The sequence below is a fragment of the Mesoplodon densirostris genome, chromosome 18, assembly GCF_025265405.1.
Source record: "Mesoplodon densirostris isolate mMesDen1 chromosome 18, mMesDen1 primary haplotype, whole genome shotgun sequence".
In the NCBI taxonomy this organism is placed as follows: domain Eukaryota; kingdom Metazoa; phylum Chordata; class Mammalia; order Artiodactyla; family Ziphiidae; genus Mesoplodon; species Mesoplodon densirostris.
The window spans coordinates 3,579,058-3,596,545 of NC_082678.1; the positions used below are offsets into that span (position 1 = coordinate 3,579,058).

The following is a 17,488-nucleotide window of genomic DNA, read 5'->3' on the forward strand; positions in this document are numbered from 1 at the left end:
TTTGAAACTCAGAACTGATAGGAATGAACTAAGTCCAGGCTCAGTGTTTTCCATCTGCTAGAATTTTTTTTTTTTTTTTTTAATTTTTTTTGGCTGCATTGCTGCGAGAGGGCTTTCTCCAGTTGCGGCAAGCGGGGGCCACTCTTTGTTGCGGTGCGCGGGCTTCTCATTGTGGTGGCTTCTCGTTGTGGAGCACAGGCTCTAGGTGCGCAGGCTCAGTAGTTGTGGCACACGGGCTTTTAGTTGCTCCATGGCAAGAGGGGTCTTCCTGGACCAGAGCTCGAAACCATGTCCCCTGCATTGGCAGGCGGATTCCTAACCACTGCACCACCAGGGAAGTCCCGTCTGCTAGAATTTGATTGAAATACAAATACCACTACCAGGCCAGCATTCAGCTTATTAAAGGAAGGAGTCTTGACTTCCTTCACCTTGCCTTTTAGCAATAATAGGTAGAGACACGCTGGTGTTCTGATATGTGGTAAGAAGTTTGATATAGGAGCTTAAGATCCTCAGACAACTGTCAGTCTCTGATCTGCACATCACCTTGGTTTGACTGTCCAGCAATGAAGTTTTCTCCAAAAGTTGCTGCTTTCCTAGCCAATGTGTTCAGGGTTGCTTATCTCTCGTATGGATGACTTTTAATTGACTTTGGCCTTGGGCACTTCCCGTTGAGTAAATTGATGAATATTGAAAGCAAATGAAATGTGAAATAAAATCATCCTGCTGGGATGAAAAGCATAGTTGGCCCTGCTGTATGGGGCAAGTAGAGTAAGGAGTCGGTTTCTAAGGCTTTTTTTTTGCTTAGGCCAGTTAGGTGGCAGAACTCTGAGGCAAGGCTGAAACGTCAGGTTTACAATATAATGCTGACTAGTTTTTGTTGATACTAAATAGCTTGTGTTAATTCACCAGCAGGTCTGAGTCTGCATTCTGACCTTATTGGTTTGCATGTGATTTAACGAAGTACTACTTGTGATAGTACCAAAGCCATTGTTTACCCCACATGGATTTTAAAATCCTAGTTGACTTTGACCAATCCTGCCCTGTTTACTGTTTGCATAGTCACAGGTCAGGCTGTGCTACTTTGGGGCCTGGCTCTGGGACATGGGCCCACAGTTTCAGTTACTGCTTCAGCCCCTAGCTGAAGACTGGAAGGCTTATTAAGACAACTGAATAAGCCTCATTAAATTTGTGTTTAAAACAAAAGGCAGAGCCCCAACTCTTGGTCTTTTCTCCACCTCTCCCCAAGTGAACTAGGTTTTGCTTCCTTGGTTGAAACAGCATCTGGAATTAAGTAACAAATACTGTACAACCTATTCCATTCTGCAGTTAGACTGGAAAAGAACCAGCTTTAAGACTTTTATTGATATTTCTGCACACTCAAAAAGGAAGACAAGGATTTCTATCCAACTGAGTTTGAAAACACACTTCTTCACAAAGGCCCATATTCTCACTCCACTGGAGGCAACTTGTACACCAGATTCTGATTCTCAACTAATTCAGGCAGACATGAACTTTCAAAGAAATCCTAGACAGAAAAAGGACCAGAACTCAAATCACGCGTTAAGTTTCACACGTATCCCCAGAGCCCCCACGTGCTCACTCTCTTAAAGTTCAGAACCAGACGGAAAAAGAGGATGACTGACCTCTGTGGGAGAATAAAAGTGAAAGAGGTTCTTGGTGCACTGACAAAATGACAAGTTGAAGGTCTGTGGTCCCCTTTCACTTCCCAGATGGATCAGGTATACAGGAAAACAAGGCTTAACCACTCATGATAATAATCAAACACATGGATTTTGCTAGAGAATGTCTACACTTGGTTGGGAAAATGACTTCCAGAGAGGCAGACACCAACCTGGTACCCATTTTTGTACATGGATAGTATCAAGGAAATGGGCTCTTGCTGGTAGTGCCCTAAAACTACACATTTAGTCTTGAGTTTCTGAAGCTGTTGCCCTAGGTCAGTCCCTACTGGATGAGGTAGAACTATGGTGGTGGGGATGTTCCTTTTTCTGCAAAAGGCACTTGTCTTCCAGCGATGTGCCAAACAGATCTGAGGAGCAGCAAGGTCTGGTGTAGCTGTGGGTGGTCAAAGCAGGGATGAAGGCAGCCTAAGGAAGGCAGGACTCCATGGAAAGTTCCTCCTCATTCACTGGCTGCTTTTAATTGCTGTTCAGCTTTCCCTAGGAAGGGCGAGGAGTCAGCCGTGGAGGCCAGGTCTTGATGACACTGAGCATGTCTCTAGATCTCTGTTTTCCCTCAGTTCTGTATTTTTTCTATTTCTATTGATTCTGAAATAGGCCTGGCTTCACTGGTGAGATCGTGTGTGGGGCAGAGATTGAAACAGTGGATCTGGGGCTTCCCTGGCGGTCCAGTGGTTAGGACTCTGCGCTTCCACTGCAGGGGGCACGGGTTTGATCCCTGGTCAGGGAACCAAGATCCCACAGGCCATGTGGTGCAGCCTTTAAAAAAAACCACAGTGGGGCTTCCCCGGTGGCGCAGTGGTTGAGAGTCCACCTGCCAGCGCAGGGGACGTGGGTTCGTGCCCTGGTCCGGGAAGATCCCACATGCCGCGGAGCGGCTGGGCCCGTGAGCCGTGGCTGCTGGGCCTGCACGTCCGGAGCCTGTGCTCCGCCACGGGAGAGGCCGCAACAGTGAGAGGCCCGTGGACCGCAAAGAAAAAAAAAAAAACCACGATGGATCTATTTCCGTCGCCTTACATGATTTAAAATGTGTGGGAAAACCAGTTTGAACGATGCCTAGGACTAAAGTCAAGACAAGGCAAGCCTTCGACCCCTACCCAAGCACGTCACCCAGAAGTTTGGTCCTGAGGTCTGCTCATCTCCCTGCGAAATCTAGGACCTCGTCTCACTTCCTGTCTCAGGTGTAGCAGCCTTCACCGTCCTTACTTGAGTTCTCTTATCTTCTTCCTGCCAGAAAAAGCCTTGAGGCTGGAACACCCACTCCACCTGCCAACAGCAAAAAGAGGTCAGCCCCACAGCAGTGCTGACCAACTTGGCCCAAAGCCCCAGCTAATCAGCAAGCTCCCAGACACAACTGTACATCTCTCCATAAGGGGACATGGGGGAAGGGGGTGTGACCAAAACACACGTTCTCAGACCAGAGGCAACAACACTAGCAAAGGGGACGGTGAGAGGACTTTGTCTTAAAATCTTTAAAATCTGTTTGAAAAGTTGCAAAACAAGATAAAAGTTATAGCCTAATTGTGTACTAAACAAAAACACATATACACATTTGTAGAAAGTACACAAAAACATTACTCTGAATTTCACTGGTCACAGTTTTCTGTATATAACTTGTATTTTTTATCAGCATCAATTAGTTTTTCTGACTTAATTTTTAGCCTTCTATTTTTTTAAGAACCTTCATTTTATTGGGCTTACAGTCATAAGTTAATTACTAATTAGGAAAGGGCTCTTGTTTGATAGGACCAACCCGTTCCAACTAGATGGGGGGCAAAAGCCATTGTAAATGGAAACAAAAAAGAACTCAGTGTTATTCCCAGAATTCTATTCACCCCACAGGATAAACTCTAGTAGCATCATTAAAGGACTGGGCTAAAGCCAGGTCATACAGTGGTACATGGGGAGTTCAAGACCACAGGTTTCATGAGGAGGATCACAGCTTCCAGTCCTAAACTTCATCTGGTAATCTCACAGAGACTGCCAGGTGGGCATTCATTACTTGGACATTTGTTAAGTACCTACCCCTAGATGCGCATGTGGCTGTTCCAGCAACCATCCGGTACCTTAAAAGCATTCAACTCTTTACAGGCTTTTTGTATTATTTTGAGGGAGAACAGATTCTGGTCACCTCAGCTGGAGAGCTTTCAAATGCCTTAAACCCTGGGGCCTAGCTTTCTGTTCTCTGGTTCCGTGGCCCTGCCGTTATAGAGAAGTGCTTGGCGTGTGCTGCTCCTGTAGATCTCTTGGGTTTCTGCCATCACCGTCGTCACTGTGACTACGCTCCAAAGCTCTGCACCCCCTTGGTAGGTGGGGCCACCAGAGAAATAACAGCACAATCAATATTAAAAATGCAGTTTCCCACAGGAAGACAGGTAAGGAGCTGGGCCAGGTGATAACACCCACCTAGCCTAGCCCTACGAGAAAGGCCAGAAAGGATTCTGAATCCTTCCTGTAAAAGGATTCAGCTGGCAAACCCTACAGAAAGGTGCGTAACACCTGTTTGGAAGCTTTAATACAGTATTTAAGACTTTTGTCTCTCTAAATTCTTCACTGTCAACCTCCGCTGCTCTCCACCCACTTTCCCCTACGAGCTCTGCCTTAGCCACACAATGGCCAGTCCTCTCCTCATGGGGCCTGTTTCCTTTACTCTCAATTTAACTTCAAAATAGGGAAAAATTGCACTTGAGAATACATCATCCATTTTATTTTATTTTATTTTGTCATGTGCTCACAGCATCTCTCTCTCCTCTCCCTGGCAGGTCACAGAGATAAATTAAAAATAAAATCTACAAGGAAAATAATTTATAAAAGCACTTCCCAGTCTCGTGCCTTCTATCCCTACTGCTCAGTTAGAATGCCTCCCCACCTAAGCGGGGAGGAGAATCAGTGCTTCTTCCCCCCTTCAACTCGTTCCTGCTAGCCTGGGGCAGACAGCGCTCCAGACCCAGGCCGAGGTGGGGACATTTAGAGACACTGTGGTCCTGGAACCACCTGGCCACCTTGGCGCTCCCCCCTGCCTCCCCCAGGCGGTCCTCCAGGAGCCCTTGCTAAACTGGGCGTGTGGAGAAGCTGCCTGTGGCCAAGAGCCTGAGGGAGGGGTACCCTCAGCCCCCGTTCCATGCACTTCTCATTCTCCTAGAAAGAAACCCAAAAAAGAAAGACAGAGACCTCGGGACAGAGGAGAAAAACCCCAAGTGTTCACACGGTTACACGGAGTCTTTATGGCAAAGAGAACATTTAGCAGCTTGGAATATTGGTATCTCCTTTTTACTCAACACAAGCATTCTAGACCCTATAAGTGAAACAGGGCTCAAGCCCTAAAAAAATCAAAGCGCAAGAAACTCTAAGAGGACTAGTTTTTGTTGTTGCTTCTGGGTTTTGTAGTTTTTTGTCTTTCCAGTGACAAAGCCCAGTTGTTGGTAGGGGAGGCCTGAGGGAAGGGTCACTCCCCAGTGTTGTGCTGAGTACTGCCTGGCTTCTCCACACCATCCCCTGCCTCAGAGCAGCTCCCAGGAGGCTGTGGGCCCAGCCCCATGGGCCCTGCCAGCACCCCAGCTCCAGAAGAGCTCCAGGCAGCCGGTGAGGGGCGGGGGCACACGGGTGGGAAGAGAACAGCATTCGCGGGCATGCTCTGATGGAGACGTGGGAGCCTCAGCTCAGGGGTGACTGGGCACAGAGGAAGATGTACGGCGGGGCAGTGAGTGACATGCTTGGTGTTGGGGCTGCTGCAGCAGGAGGCCTCACGACCCCTGCCTGTTGACTCTACCCTTTGATCCTAACCCTCCAGGCCAGTGTCGGGTCCCAGGGGCTCCCCTCTGATGGAAACCTCACAGGAGATATCCTCCAAGAGCCCCCCTTCAGGGATGCCGAAGTGCAGGAGCAGGACGAGTTCACAGGCCCCTCCCAGAACCTACTCCGTGTTCCACCCCTCCCCTAGGTTGAAGTGGGGTTTACTCACACCAGTGATCCAGTCCCCTCTAAAACCTGCTGCCTGGAATCCTGGCCAGAGCCAACCTAAGCCGCCCTCTGATTTTCTTCCCGCTTTGATTTTTCTGGGTTGTTTTCCTTCCTTCCTTCCTTCCTTCCTTCCTTCCAGGAATGAGACCTTCTACTACTCGCCTCTCCTCTCGCAAGTCCCTTACTTTCCCTTTTTCGGCCTCCAGCAATGCCAACACCACCCTTCCCTCAAAGGAAAGGGGTAGGGGTGAGGACCCTGTCCACCCAAACGGTCTGGCCACTTCCACCCCCCTCAGTGGGGGAAGCTGAGCCAGACAGCGCCTGCGCCTGCCTCTTCCTGTCCACTGACCCGCAGTCATCCCATCTGAGATCTATTGGATAAGAAGGCATTAAAGTCCCCGCTGTAGGTCCAGGTCCAGGCCCAGCCCTTCTCCAGTTTCCATCTCGGTGAGCGTCAACCCCCTTCCTCCCCAGGCTCACTTTCTCCGGTCCTTCGGCTTCCTCTCCTGCCGCCGGGCCTGCTGGTCAGCCAAGGTGCGGGGGATGAGGAGGACGCTGCCGTCCCCGGCGTACTGCAGCGCGTACTGACTGGGCGAATAGGGCCGCCCGTTCTCATCCCGCAGCCGCCCAAACACCTCCTGGTACAAGCTCTGGACCTTCTGCTTCATCTGCCGCAGGGACCGGAGGAACTCCACCTTCTCCCGCAGCAGCCGGGCTTTATCGCGCTGCAGGTCCTCCACGTCCCGCTCCAGGTTCAGGATGGTGTCCAGCTTGCGCTTGCGGCAGTTCTGCGCCGCCATCTTGTTCTTGCCCCGGCGCCGGATGTCACGGATGAGGCTCAGCTGGGCCTCGCTCAGCTGGTACTTGGACAGCAGCTCGTTGAACTCCTCCACGGGCAGGTTGATGATCTTATCGTTGGTGAAGGGGATCTTCATGGCTCGGGCTCGATGCTCGTCGCGGCTCATCTGTTTGTCCAGGAAGTCGGCCTGCTTCTCCTTGCTGCCCTTCTTGAGGGTGCTGGGTGGGGGCGGGTCAGCGGAGTCGAGGGCACTGGGTGCCATGTTGTATGTGTGGTTGTGGCCCACATGCTCCAAATAGGGCAGGCAGGAGAGCTGAGCTGGGTCCTGGTAGCTCATGCGGCAGAACTTGGAATACTCGGGCTGGTAGCCCACAGCGCCCTCAGCCTCCTCCAGATCCAAGGCCTCAGAGTCAGAACTGTAGCCAACTGCACCTTCCTCAGAAAAGGAGGAAGAGGCTGAGGAAGAAGAGGAGGAGGAGGAGGAAGAGGAAGAAGAGGAGGACGAGGAGGACGAGGAGGAGGAGGAACTGCCTTCAGAGCTGCTCAGGGAGGAAGGGCTATGGCTGGAGTCCAAGGAGAGGCCTGAGTCAGAGTCAAATTCCTCTTCGAGCTGGGAGGCCTGCACGGGGTTAAAGCCTTCTTCAATGGCCAGGTCCATCAGGCTGATCTCGTCTAGCATGGCTTCATCTAACAGACCCCCGAGCGGGTCAGGCAGCTCAGGGCCTGCTGTGTCATTGGCTGTGCCATTCAGCTGGGGTGGGAAGAAGAGCCCTGCCAGGTTGGTGGAACCAAAGGTGGAGTTGAGGCTGGTGGAATTGCTGGGGACCAGCGGGAGCAGCGTGGAGCTGCCGGCCACAGGCAGGCTCTCCACCTCCGGGCTGAACAGAGAGAAGTCCTGGCTGCAGCCCCCCAGGGACGCCTGATGCAGGCTGACATTCTGATTGATGGGAGTGTTGGGGGCAAGGCTGTAGTTGGTGCTCAGTGGGTCTCCTGGAGGGGCGTCGTACAGGATTTCACTTGTTGATGTGTTCACTTCCATGGCCTGGGAGGGGACAAGAGCGTCACCGTTCACTTAGCGCAGACTCCACCCCCAGGTGTGGCTGGGGCTCACGACAGCAGGCACCCAACACAGGTACAGCTGCACGGGTGTAAAGGCAACAGACAGGAAACCACAGCCCACAGCATCAGCTCCTGGCCCCACTTGATCCATCATGCCTGGCAGAGACGGGTTCCTCCCTGTGGACTCCACCCCAAGGCAGGACTGATCAGCTCCAGGTCATGTTTGGCCCAGACTCCCCCATCATGGAGGAGAGGAAAAAAGCACCTAACGTTGCAAAAGCAGCACAGTGAAAAGTACACCCAGCCTTGGAGTAAGAAAGCCTAGATGTACCACTTGCTGTAAGACCAGGAGCATTTCACTGTCTCTCTTTGAGGTTCAGTGTCCTCACGTTTAAAATAATAAAGGGCTGACTAGATGATCGTGAGGGCCCAGTGAGATGACAATGGCTGTAAAGCACTATAAGAATGTCCGCTTTTATTAATGCTCAACCTAGGAAACACCCAGCCAAGTGATTATCTGCCTGAAGGAAAAGAAGGAGGCGCACCTAGGAGGCAGGCCTGCTTTAGAAGCCACAGCCCCCGGGGCTTTAACCCGAACCCCAGTCCTGACTCCACCACCTACTGACACGTGGACAGTTACCTCTCAGTGTCCCCACTTTCCTATGGATCAGAAAGGTGTTAGTTACTCTCTCTTTTCCCGGAAGTGGAAAAGCAACCGAGTATGGAGACACCCCACACAAAGTCCGATAGGTTTGTGCCTGGCTCCGGTAATCCTACCTGCATTTCCATGATGGACATGAGATCCTGCCACTGCTGTTCCAAATCAAATGGAGACTCTGTCCCCGTCAGGAGAGGAGACAAAAGATTGTTTTGAAGACCTGGGGGCTCACTCTCACTAGGCACTGCTTCTGTTATGCTGGAAATGTCTGCTGGAAACTAGGGCAAAACACAGAGGGTTTAACAGGGGAGGAGGAAAGACCACCTTCTGCTTTCCTCCCCGAGACTCTACCGCCTGGGGTTCTGTTTCTTCCTTCCTCTGAATTCACCCCCAGCAGCCAGGACAAGGCCAACACCAAAAGCCGGCCCCTCAGGCAGCCACAGAGAGACACACTGTGTGCAGGCTGCCCTGCTGACTCAGTGGGCTCTCCCTGGAGTCCTGCTCACCTCAGCATTCTCCCCAAAGGGGCAGGTGGCCTCCAGCAGCCTAAGGCACTCTTCCAGGGACAGGGCTGTCTGGTCCTCCCCACCAGGCACCTGTGGCAACAGCAACTGTTAAGTCTGACTGACCCGGGCCTTGGCTGCCTGGGGGCCGAAGCCCCTTCCCCAGCCTTTCCAAGGGGAAGCTTGAAGGAGGCCCTGCACGGTTGCAGGCCTACACTCTCCCTCCGTTCCCAGGCTGTCGGCTGGCCCTGAGTCCCAAACTCCAGGGGAGAAGAGGGTCGGGGGTTCTGACGCCGGCAGAAGGCCGCTAGGTGCTCCGCCTGCCGTGTGCTGTTCGTGACCGAGGCACGGCCCCTCCGCCGCGGCGGCTCTTCCACTCCCGCTTCCTCAGCCACCACTGTGACTCAGAGACCCCAACCCGAGATATACATTCAGGCCCGTCCCACAGACACAGCCTGCCTTCTCTACAGAGCAGTTTCTGGAAGTGGGCAGAGGCGGGAGTACCTGTGCAGGGAAGCTCTCCCCGGTCTCTCCGTCCACTAGCAGGTTTCGTGCCGGAGCGTCCGCACCCTCACCGGGCCAGGTGTCCTCCTGCTCCGCTCCATCTCGCAGCTCCTTATCCACATCCTGCTCCTTCTGGCGATGACTGTAGTCAAAAATCTCACGCCCAGCCCCCAGGTCAATATCCTGTCGCCAAAGGATGTCAATCAGATCTATGTCCTGAAAGACAGAGCATCGTGACTTTAGCTCTGGGGTCCAGGGGCCCCTCCCTGTCCTGCCCCTCAGAGGCTCCTCCTAGCATCACCCCAACTACTCCCGGGTGGGGCCCCTCCCCATCCACACCTGCCAGACTCTACCCCCTGTCCCCTCCGTACCAGCACGGCTTCATTCATCCATTTCCAGACACCAGCCTCAAAAAAAAAAAAAAAAAAAAAGAGCTAGCGAAAACCACTAGCGCAACCATCGCCCTACCGGTCTGCGAGCTTAGGATGTGGACCAGAGGCACAGCCAGGCCAAAAGGCAGGGCCACCTTACCACTACTTAAGAAGAAAGAGGGAAGCAGGAGACACTTCTCGTTTCGGGAATGGGAATCCCTTAAAACTTGGTTTGTAGAAAGCTGGCCATGGCAAGCAAGAGTGAACTGTCAAGCAAAACTGCTTCGCAGTGGCCAGGCTTGCATCAGCCTGTGGTGCCATTTCATTTGCATAAAGGGGTGGGGTGGACTGGAGAGGAAAATCCCTGCATTTGCAACCACCTGATGCAACCAATGACAACGACAGGCTATCCAGCCCTTCCTGCGGCCGTTCCCCCTTCCCTGGATGAAGCAGGAGTAAGGCTGAACACCCACAATTCCCAGTCCAGGCTCACCTCAAGATCCATCCCTGCCAGAATAGAATGCCCCCTCTCAGCTGATCCTAGCAAGCTGCCTCAGTCCCCGGAGAACCTCAGGCAGTCAGATGATCCTCACTGGACACCCCACCCCTGCCAAGGCCAGCCCCACGGTGTCCCCACAAACCAGTGCTCTCACTCCCTTACCACACCCCAGGACTCACTGGCTCCCATCGGGCAACCCACTCAAGGACATAGCCCCCATCACTGCCCAGACACAACTGCCGCCCCGGGCACCCAAGTGCCTCCCTCTCACTCTACGCTGGCGGCTCCTGATTAGTTCCAGCTCCACCTGCCACCCCCACTGCCACCAGCGTACAACCCCAATAAATATGAGACGTTCGGGTTTCTTATACATGCCACCCCCTGCAGTTGAAGAAACCCTAAACTGTTGCCTTCCAGTCAGAGATTAAAAGGCAGATACTTTCCAGACAGCAGTATCCTTAGCTTAGACCCACCTCCCTAGCTCTGACCAGGTATCCCTCTCCCACAGGAAGCCTCCCTGATCCTAAGACCTCCCAGGTGTACCTCTCCCTGCAGTCTCCCCACATATACCAACCTGAACAGAAGCCCTGGACCCAGGAGCAGAGGGGGGCTGGGCCACCCGGTGACCAGCCACCAAAGAGTTAAGGGGCCGGCTCCCTTTGGCATGGCCCCCACCACTGTGAGAGCTGCGGTCCAGGCGGGTCATGGTCTGCGAGATGAGCCCCAGGGCAGCTGGTGCTGGGCAGCCGGACAGGGGGCTCCAAGGAGCTCTTGGCTCGCAGGGAGCACACCAGGCTGGAAGGGTGGCCCCTTGCTAGCTCCGAGGGGCCCAAGGAGGGTGCCCCGCCCGTGCCGCTGCCTGGGCGGCCCAGCCCAGCCCCCTTCCTCCATCCTGGAGCAGCCCCCTCCCACCTCACAACCCCAGTTCCACTCAGGCGCCCGGCAGCCCCCACCCTGAGCTCACCGCAGAGGCTGCAGTGAGATGGGACTCCCACCCCATGCTCCGTGCTCAAGCTGCAGAGAAAAGCAAGCTCCCTCCTGGGCCTATCCTCCCGCTCCTCCCTCTCTCCCCCTCCCCACGCCCCCCAAACTTGTTACCTAGGCTGCAGCAAGGAGCCAATCCCCTCCCCCTCCCACCCCGCAGGTCACTGCTGAGGCTGCAGAGAGCCAATCCCCTCCCCCAGGTCAGCAGCTGGGCTGCGGAAAGAGCCAATCCCCTCCCACTGTCGTTACCTAGGCTGCGACGAGAGCCAATCTCCTCCCCCAAGTCTCCGCTGGAGATGCGGAAGGAGCCAATCCCCTCCCACCGCCTGTTACCTAGCTGCAGCCGGGAGCCAATCTCTGCACCAGGGCAGCTGGAGAAGCTGCCGCAAGGAACCAGCCCATCCCTGGGCCGCCTCCGTCTCCTCAAGGAGACGCACCCAGGGGCGGGCAGCCCCACCCAGCCCAGTCAGCCAGCCGGGGTGGCGCAGTGAGAGAGCCCTGGGGGGAAGGGGTGCCACTCTCCCTCCTGTCGCATCCTGCTTACCCAGCCCACTCAGGACTGGGACTCAGGACTGGGCAGACAACTCCTCCCACAGCTTCTCCGGGAATCTAAGTTCTTCCCTGGAAGTGTAAGGAGTTTTCCCGTTCCTCAGGAGGGCTGTGGCCAGTCGTCCTCAAGCCCAAGGCTCAAACAGCTAGCCTGGGCAGGAACCCAGTGCACCCAGATCCACGGGGAACCAGGGGCTATGTCACCCTACAACAAGCCAGACACAAGGAAGGGGGAAAGCCATCTGCAGACATGCAGGGATGTCACAGTGCCGGCCAGGCCCAGCCCCAGGCAAGAGGAGGGAGACAGGTGCTCCGCAACGTCCTGGACACAAACGTGTCCCCCCGCCCCCCACTTTCTCTTTACCCCAGGCTTTGTTCAAGAGCCATCTCCGCCTGAGCCCCGGCTTACATCTCCAAAGCAGGAAGAACGCCCCTGACAGACTCAGGGTCACAATTCTGGCTCCCATCCTCACTGCTGCTCCCCTTGAGCCTAAGGTCAGGTCAGGGACAGCACGCTCTCCTTGGTCGCAGAGCGCTCCTCCTCGCTGCAAAGAGCTGTACACAGGCCACCCCCCTCTGGGCAGAGTGCCAACCTCGAGGGGAATCCTATCCCTGACAAGGGCCTGGGCTATAGCCGTCCATCGAATAGGCCTGGCAGCAGGGGAGTGCTGCCGCCCAGGGATAATACCAGCTCCAGCAGTGCCTGTCACATGCTCTGGACCCGGGTATTTTTATCCCTGAGCTGCTGAGAAAATAATGTTCTAGACACACAATAATCCTCCCTTCCCCCATACCCAGCCTGGGCCCCTAATGCTAACCCACCCCCGATCTCCAAAGGGAGCAGTGAAAGCCTGGGGTCGGGGAAAGCACAAGCTTCATGACGATCCAGAAGTGGAGGCAAGCAGGGTCACAGTCCCATCCCATTCCACCCCAACGCATCCAATTACGTTGAAAACATCCCATCCCACCCCATCCCAGGAGAGGTCCCTGCAGGAAGAGGAATGAAGCTACGCCTGCTGGGTTACCAGCCGCAGGGTTCCCAAGCCCACTACATCCACCCCTTGAGGAGCGACCGTGGGTGGGATGACGGAAGAGGAGGCTGGGAGGCATGCTTCTTCAGACCCCTGGGCCACGACTGGAGTCCACTTGAAGGTGAATCACAGAGGAAGCAGAAGAGAGGTGGCCCTGTAAGCCTCTCAGAAAAGAGGCACTGCAAGGCAAGGAGGGCTCGTGACTCCCAGACTCAGGTAATTCTAGTCTCTCCCCAAGTAGAGCCAACAGGAGCCAGCTGAGCACAGAGCAACCCTGGCACTGCTGACCTTTGGGGCCACATCAACCTGTTACTTAGGGGCTGTCCTATGTGCTAAGCCCAGCAGCATCCCACGCCTCTCTCCACTAGATGCCCCTTCTCCAGTTGTGACCACCAAAGCTGTCTCTAGACACTGCCACATGTTCCCTGATGGACAAAACCACCCCCAGTGGAGGACCACTGGCCCAGAGAAAGCCACATGATTTGACAGTCACTGACAGTCAGAGAGCCGAGCTCAGGAACGGGCTTCAGCGCGGGACGGTAGGCAAAACCTGGTCTGACTGGTAGGCAGAAAGGGCCAAGTTCTACGGCACCCGTCAAACTTCTCACAGACCTCCACACCGCCTCTTCCCAAACGCTGCCCCCGTGCACCCCCGCCTCCAGACTCAGCTCTGGAGAACCCAGCCCAGTGCAATCCGGCCTCCTCCTTCCCTAATGGCCAGCGACTGAACTGGACCTTTTCCCAAGCTCCTTAAGACTGAGGGGCAAGACAGGTCCAAACGCAGAGCTCAAAGCAGGCTTATCCCAGTGGTGGGGGAGGGGCAGCAGAAACCATTTCACGTGGTTCGAGGCGACTGCATCCCCTTCTGCCCAGACCAGTGTGTCAGCCACTCGTCCGTTCAGACCTCTGACAGCTCAAAGCAAGCTGCCGTCAGCAGCAGAATGCAGTTTCTCTTCTAGCTCCCATCCATCCCTCCCGTCCCTACTCGCTGCAGTGGGCCTTCAGCAAAGAATGGGAGCCTTGGCCCTCTCCTGGCCAAGAATAACTATCTAAATCTACCCCTTGGCTCAGACCCAGGAGAGGCGACTTATCAGGACCTTACCACCACAACAGGCCTGACCACAAAGGAGGAGAACTTCAGGATACGTATGTGCGTTTTGATGTGGGGGGAGGTACAAGGCAACAGCCCACAAAATATTTGTGTCTTAGCAACGAACATACACCGCATCAAAGCCCATCATAACATGACTCCCTCCCCCACCCCGGGCCTCCAGGAGTCATGTTGAAATCCAAGCAGTAAACACACAGGCATGTTCTAAGGACCTCCCACTGCCCTGACAGTTCATTTAGAGGTGGGTCAACGGTTCAACACAAGGAAATGCTCCCAACCCCCGATCCTAGCCAGACAATCTAGCCCACTCCTATCCCAGAACAATGCCTGAGACCCCCCGGAACCTCTCTGGTTCTTCACAGGGCTTACTACTATTACTACACTCCTTCAGGACCAGCCCACCCCCGCAACCCCAGACCCTTCCCACCCTCCCCTCCACGTCGCCACTAACCTCTTTGGTTAAGTCTCCACTGACTGGAGGGGCGACAGCCCCCAAATCCTCCAAATCTTCACTGAATCCCTGCTCCGTTTCGCTTTCTCGCACCCCGTTGTCTGGGCCTGTCACATCTTGGAGACCACTGGAACTCTCGAGGGCGAGGCCCGAGCTGGGCTGGCTGCCAGAGACAGACCCCTCCGGATCCCGGTGGACCAGCCAGGCGTTAACCTCGGTGGTTGGCACCTGGAACCTGTCCAGGGCCCTCACCTGACTGAGGAGCCGCCGGGCAGTGAAGTAATTGTCCAGGTCTATGCTCTTGGGGTGGATACCATAGCCATCCAAGGTATTCCTCAGGTTGTGGAACTGGGTCTGAGTATAGGCGGAACTGGGCCCCAGGATGATCTCCCGGAGCGGGGGGAGCTGCGAGGTCAGGTAAGTATCCACGTCCACCCGCACCCCGATCAAGCTCAGCAGAATGGTGAACTGGAGGAGTCCTTCCGTTAAGTATTTCTTCAGAGAAAGCATTGCTGAAGGACCAGAATGTTTATGCTTTTTGGTTTTTAAATCTTCCAAAAGACAAGTCAAGGCCACCGCTCTGCTGCTCCGGCCAGCAAGTCACCCTCCTCAGTGCCCAACCCTGTACCCCACCCCGGCAGAACGCAGGGGCTGAGCTTCCTGACAGCCTCAGAGGAAAGCACACCCCTCGGAGCCAAGGCCACACTCCAGACCACATTCACTTTTCCCTTCTTGACACCTCACCTCTGGAAGTACAACTGTTTCCTAACCCAGTCCAGGCCCTCAGGGCCCACGTGACTTACTGCCTCCACAGTCCACATACAGTCACTTCCTCACTCACATTAGTTGTCCTCTCTGTAAATTTCGCTGCAGGTTGTTCTCGGGAACAGCTGATGGATTTTTTTTTTTCCTTCTCTCTCCTAAGGTTTATTTCCTTTGGCTGGAGCTACAGGCCTTTTGTCTTGGGTCAGAGTGTCCCGCCTCCTCCACACTTACCAGGGGGGTTTCCGAAGAAACCTGAAATGGGAATCACAAAAGCAACAGGATAAGATTCCATAATTTTCATGCCATGACCAAGGCAGAGGTAGGAAACACATTAAAAGGCCACTTTTATTTTTTATTTAAAAATAAATCAGTTATTACACTCCAAGAAAAACAAAACATGAAAACCTGTTACAGACAGAACAACTATGAGAGGAAGGTACTGCTCACAAGGGATCTCAGTTTCTGGATATTAATTCTGCAGTACCCTAAAAGGTAGCTCATTTTGGATAAGCAGATAATGCCCAGGGCATCCAAAATATTTTACACGTTGTCTGATTTACCAACCCTCCCCCCACCCCATACACACTACCCAGCTTCTATTTTTAGCGTGAGAAGTCCATTTCCTATCTTAAAAGAAAGTTTGTTTCTCGTCTCTCAGGAGAAAACTGCCTACAATTCTTGTGCCTTCAAGTGCTAAAAGGGAGGGAGAGATGATTAATGGGTGAGAGAATAAAAGGACGAGAGGACAACCACCACACCACAGAAAAGAAGAACGCCTTCTGTTTTTCCAACTTTAAAATCTGATTTCCCTTTCCTATCACTCTCACATTTAAAAAAATGGGGGTACTGACGAGATGGGGGGCCCTGAGGCAGGCTTATTCGGTCCAGAATTTGAATAGGCAGGTTTTATTTTCATTCACGTGACCTTCTGATCCAAAGCAGAAGGATATGGCCAAGTCTTCAACCCAGAGAGCCAAGTGGGGAGGGAGTGAAGCTGCCTTTCACTTTCTAGTCTCTGCTTCTGAGCTTCCATTAACCTCCTAAACCACGACATAGCTCTCTCCTGTTCACTGCTGTGACCCATCTACGAACTTCATCCTAAAGGGGAAGAGGGACACACACACACACACACACACACACACACACACACACACGCGCGCCCTTATCTGGCTGCAGTAAACATAATTGCGTCCCAGAAGTCCTGCTTACACTTCCCTCCAGTTCTCACGCAATTTACTACTAAAAACCTCCCAAGAGCCAATTAAGCTCGAGAAACCGGACAAGGTCCCTTAAAGATCGAGTAAGGCCAGGCCTGAGCCCGGTCCCACCCTGCCCCGGATACCCGAGTCCGGCTGGGACCAAGCCGCCATGCCGCTCCTGGCGCCTCGACTTCTAGCCTCTGGGCAGCAGCGAACAAGTGCTACTTTCCTGGCCTTGACCCACCCTGACGGCCAAACCCCACCCCGCCCTCCGCCCTTATGGCCCCACCCCGCTCCCAAGCCTGGGCCTAACACCACGCCTTCTCAGGCCCTCAGCCCTCCCCAGTCCAACCCACCCCGGAGATGCTTTCTCCACGGCCTCTCGGCCCCTCCCTGCCAGGCCCAGGGCCCGGCCCCGACGCGAACTCCGCTCGGCCGCCCGCTCCCGCCTCCTGCCCCTCAGCTCCACCCCGCCGCCCTTCAGCCCGTAAGCCTCGGCCCCGCGGCGCTGCGCCCCTCCCGTTAGGGAAAGAAATGTGTTTGATACCCTCTGCTGATCTCGGCGTCCGCCGCTGCCGCCACAGCAGGCGCTCAGCCCGAGACCAGGCCTTGCCGCCGCCACCGCCGGCCGGCCTAGAGCTCGCCAGCCTCCGCTTCCCTCCCCGCCCCCTCCTTCTACCTCACACGGAAGCCCGCCCTCCGCGTCCTCCCCCGGGACACGTTTCTCCAATCAACGAGCGAAGACAGTGGCCGTCGCCGGATGTCGATTTGATTGACAGCAGAGAGAACCCAATGGCCGAGTGTGCCTCCTTCTCCCTTTACCGATTTCCCAAGACTGACACGGTCCACGGCCCAATGGGCATGTAGGCCCGCCCCACGGCATGGGCCCACCAATAAAGTGGGGCGAAGGCCCTATCGCCCGGCGTTCGGGACCCCTCGGCCGTGCGCCCACCGCTCGCCGGCTGCAGGAGGTATTACAGGCTGGGCACAGAGTGAAGTTAATAGGCGAGCGCTTCCAGTGCATTCTTTGGCGAGGGTATAAGGGCTTAGGGCTGGGAATGGGAGGTGGTATCGCCGCCGGAGTGCGGGGTCCCCCCCCTTGAGGGTTCCCACGGTGACTTGCAAAAGTCCAGTGAGACCTGAGATGCTGAGGTGGGGCTCAGAGCATGTGTTTCGCATGGTGGGGACGCTCGTGCCGCCATTTTGGGTGCTGGCAGCGGAAACCGCTCTCCCAGTTTCCGCTCCGTGCGGGCTGCGCGTTGGGCCCCTTGCCAGTCAGGGATCCTTACGCCGCCTGTCCCAGGCAAACCCTGCGGACGGCTTGCCACGGCGGTGGTGGGACGTT

General features: G+C 54.8%; 1 protein-coding gene across 6 annotated transcripts; it reads right to left on the reverse strand.

Annotated features, from left to right (window-relative positions):
* Positions 1–4,392: 4,392 nt before the first annotated feature.
* Positions 4,393–16,806, reverse strand: NFE2L1 (NFE2 like bZIP transcription factor 1). Of its 6 annotated transcripts, none has more exons than XM_060082840.1 (6): positions 16,691–16,806; positions 14,180–15,196; positions 9,184–9,366; positions 8,683–8,772; positions 8,296–8,454; positions 4,393–7,501 (listed from the first exon to the last, which is right to left on the reverse strand). In XM_060082840.1, exons 2-6 carry the CDS (start codon positions 14,687–14,689, stop codon positions 6,137–6,139), a joined length of 2,307 nt encoding a protein of 768 aa, XP_059938823.1. In that variant the 5' UTR covers positions 14,690–15,196; positions 16,691–16,806; the 3' UTR covers positions 4,393–6,136. The 6 variants fall into 6 exon arrangements, with proteins under 6 accessions (XP_059938823.1, XP_059938821.1, XP_059938822.1 ...); XM_060082838.1 differs by having other exon boundaries at positions 9,184–9,399; XM_060082839.1 differs by lacking the exon at positions 16,691–16,806 and adding an exon at positions 16,287–16,382 and having other exon boundaries at positions 9,184–9,399.
* Between the last annotated feature and the right edge of the window lie 682 nt (positions 16,807–17,488).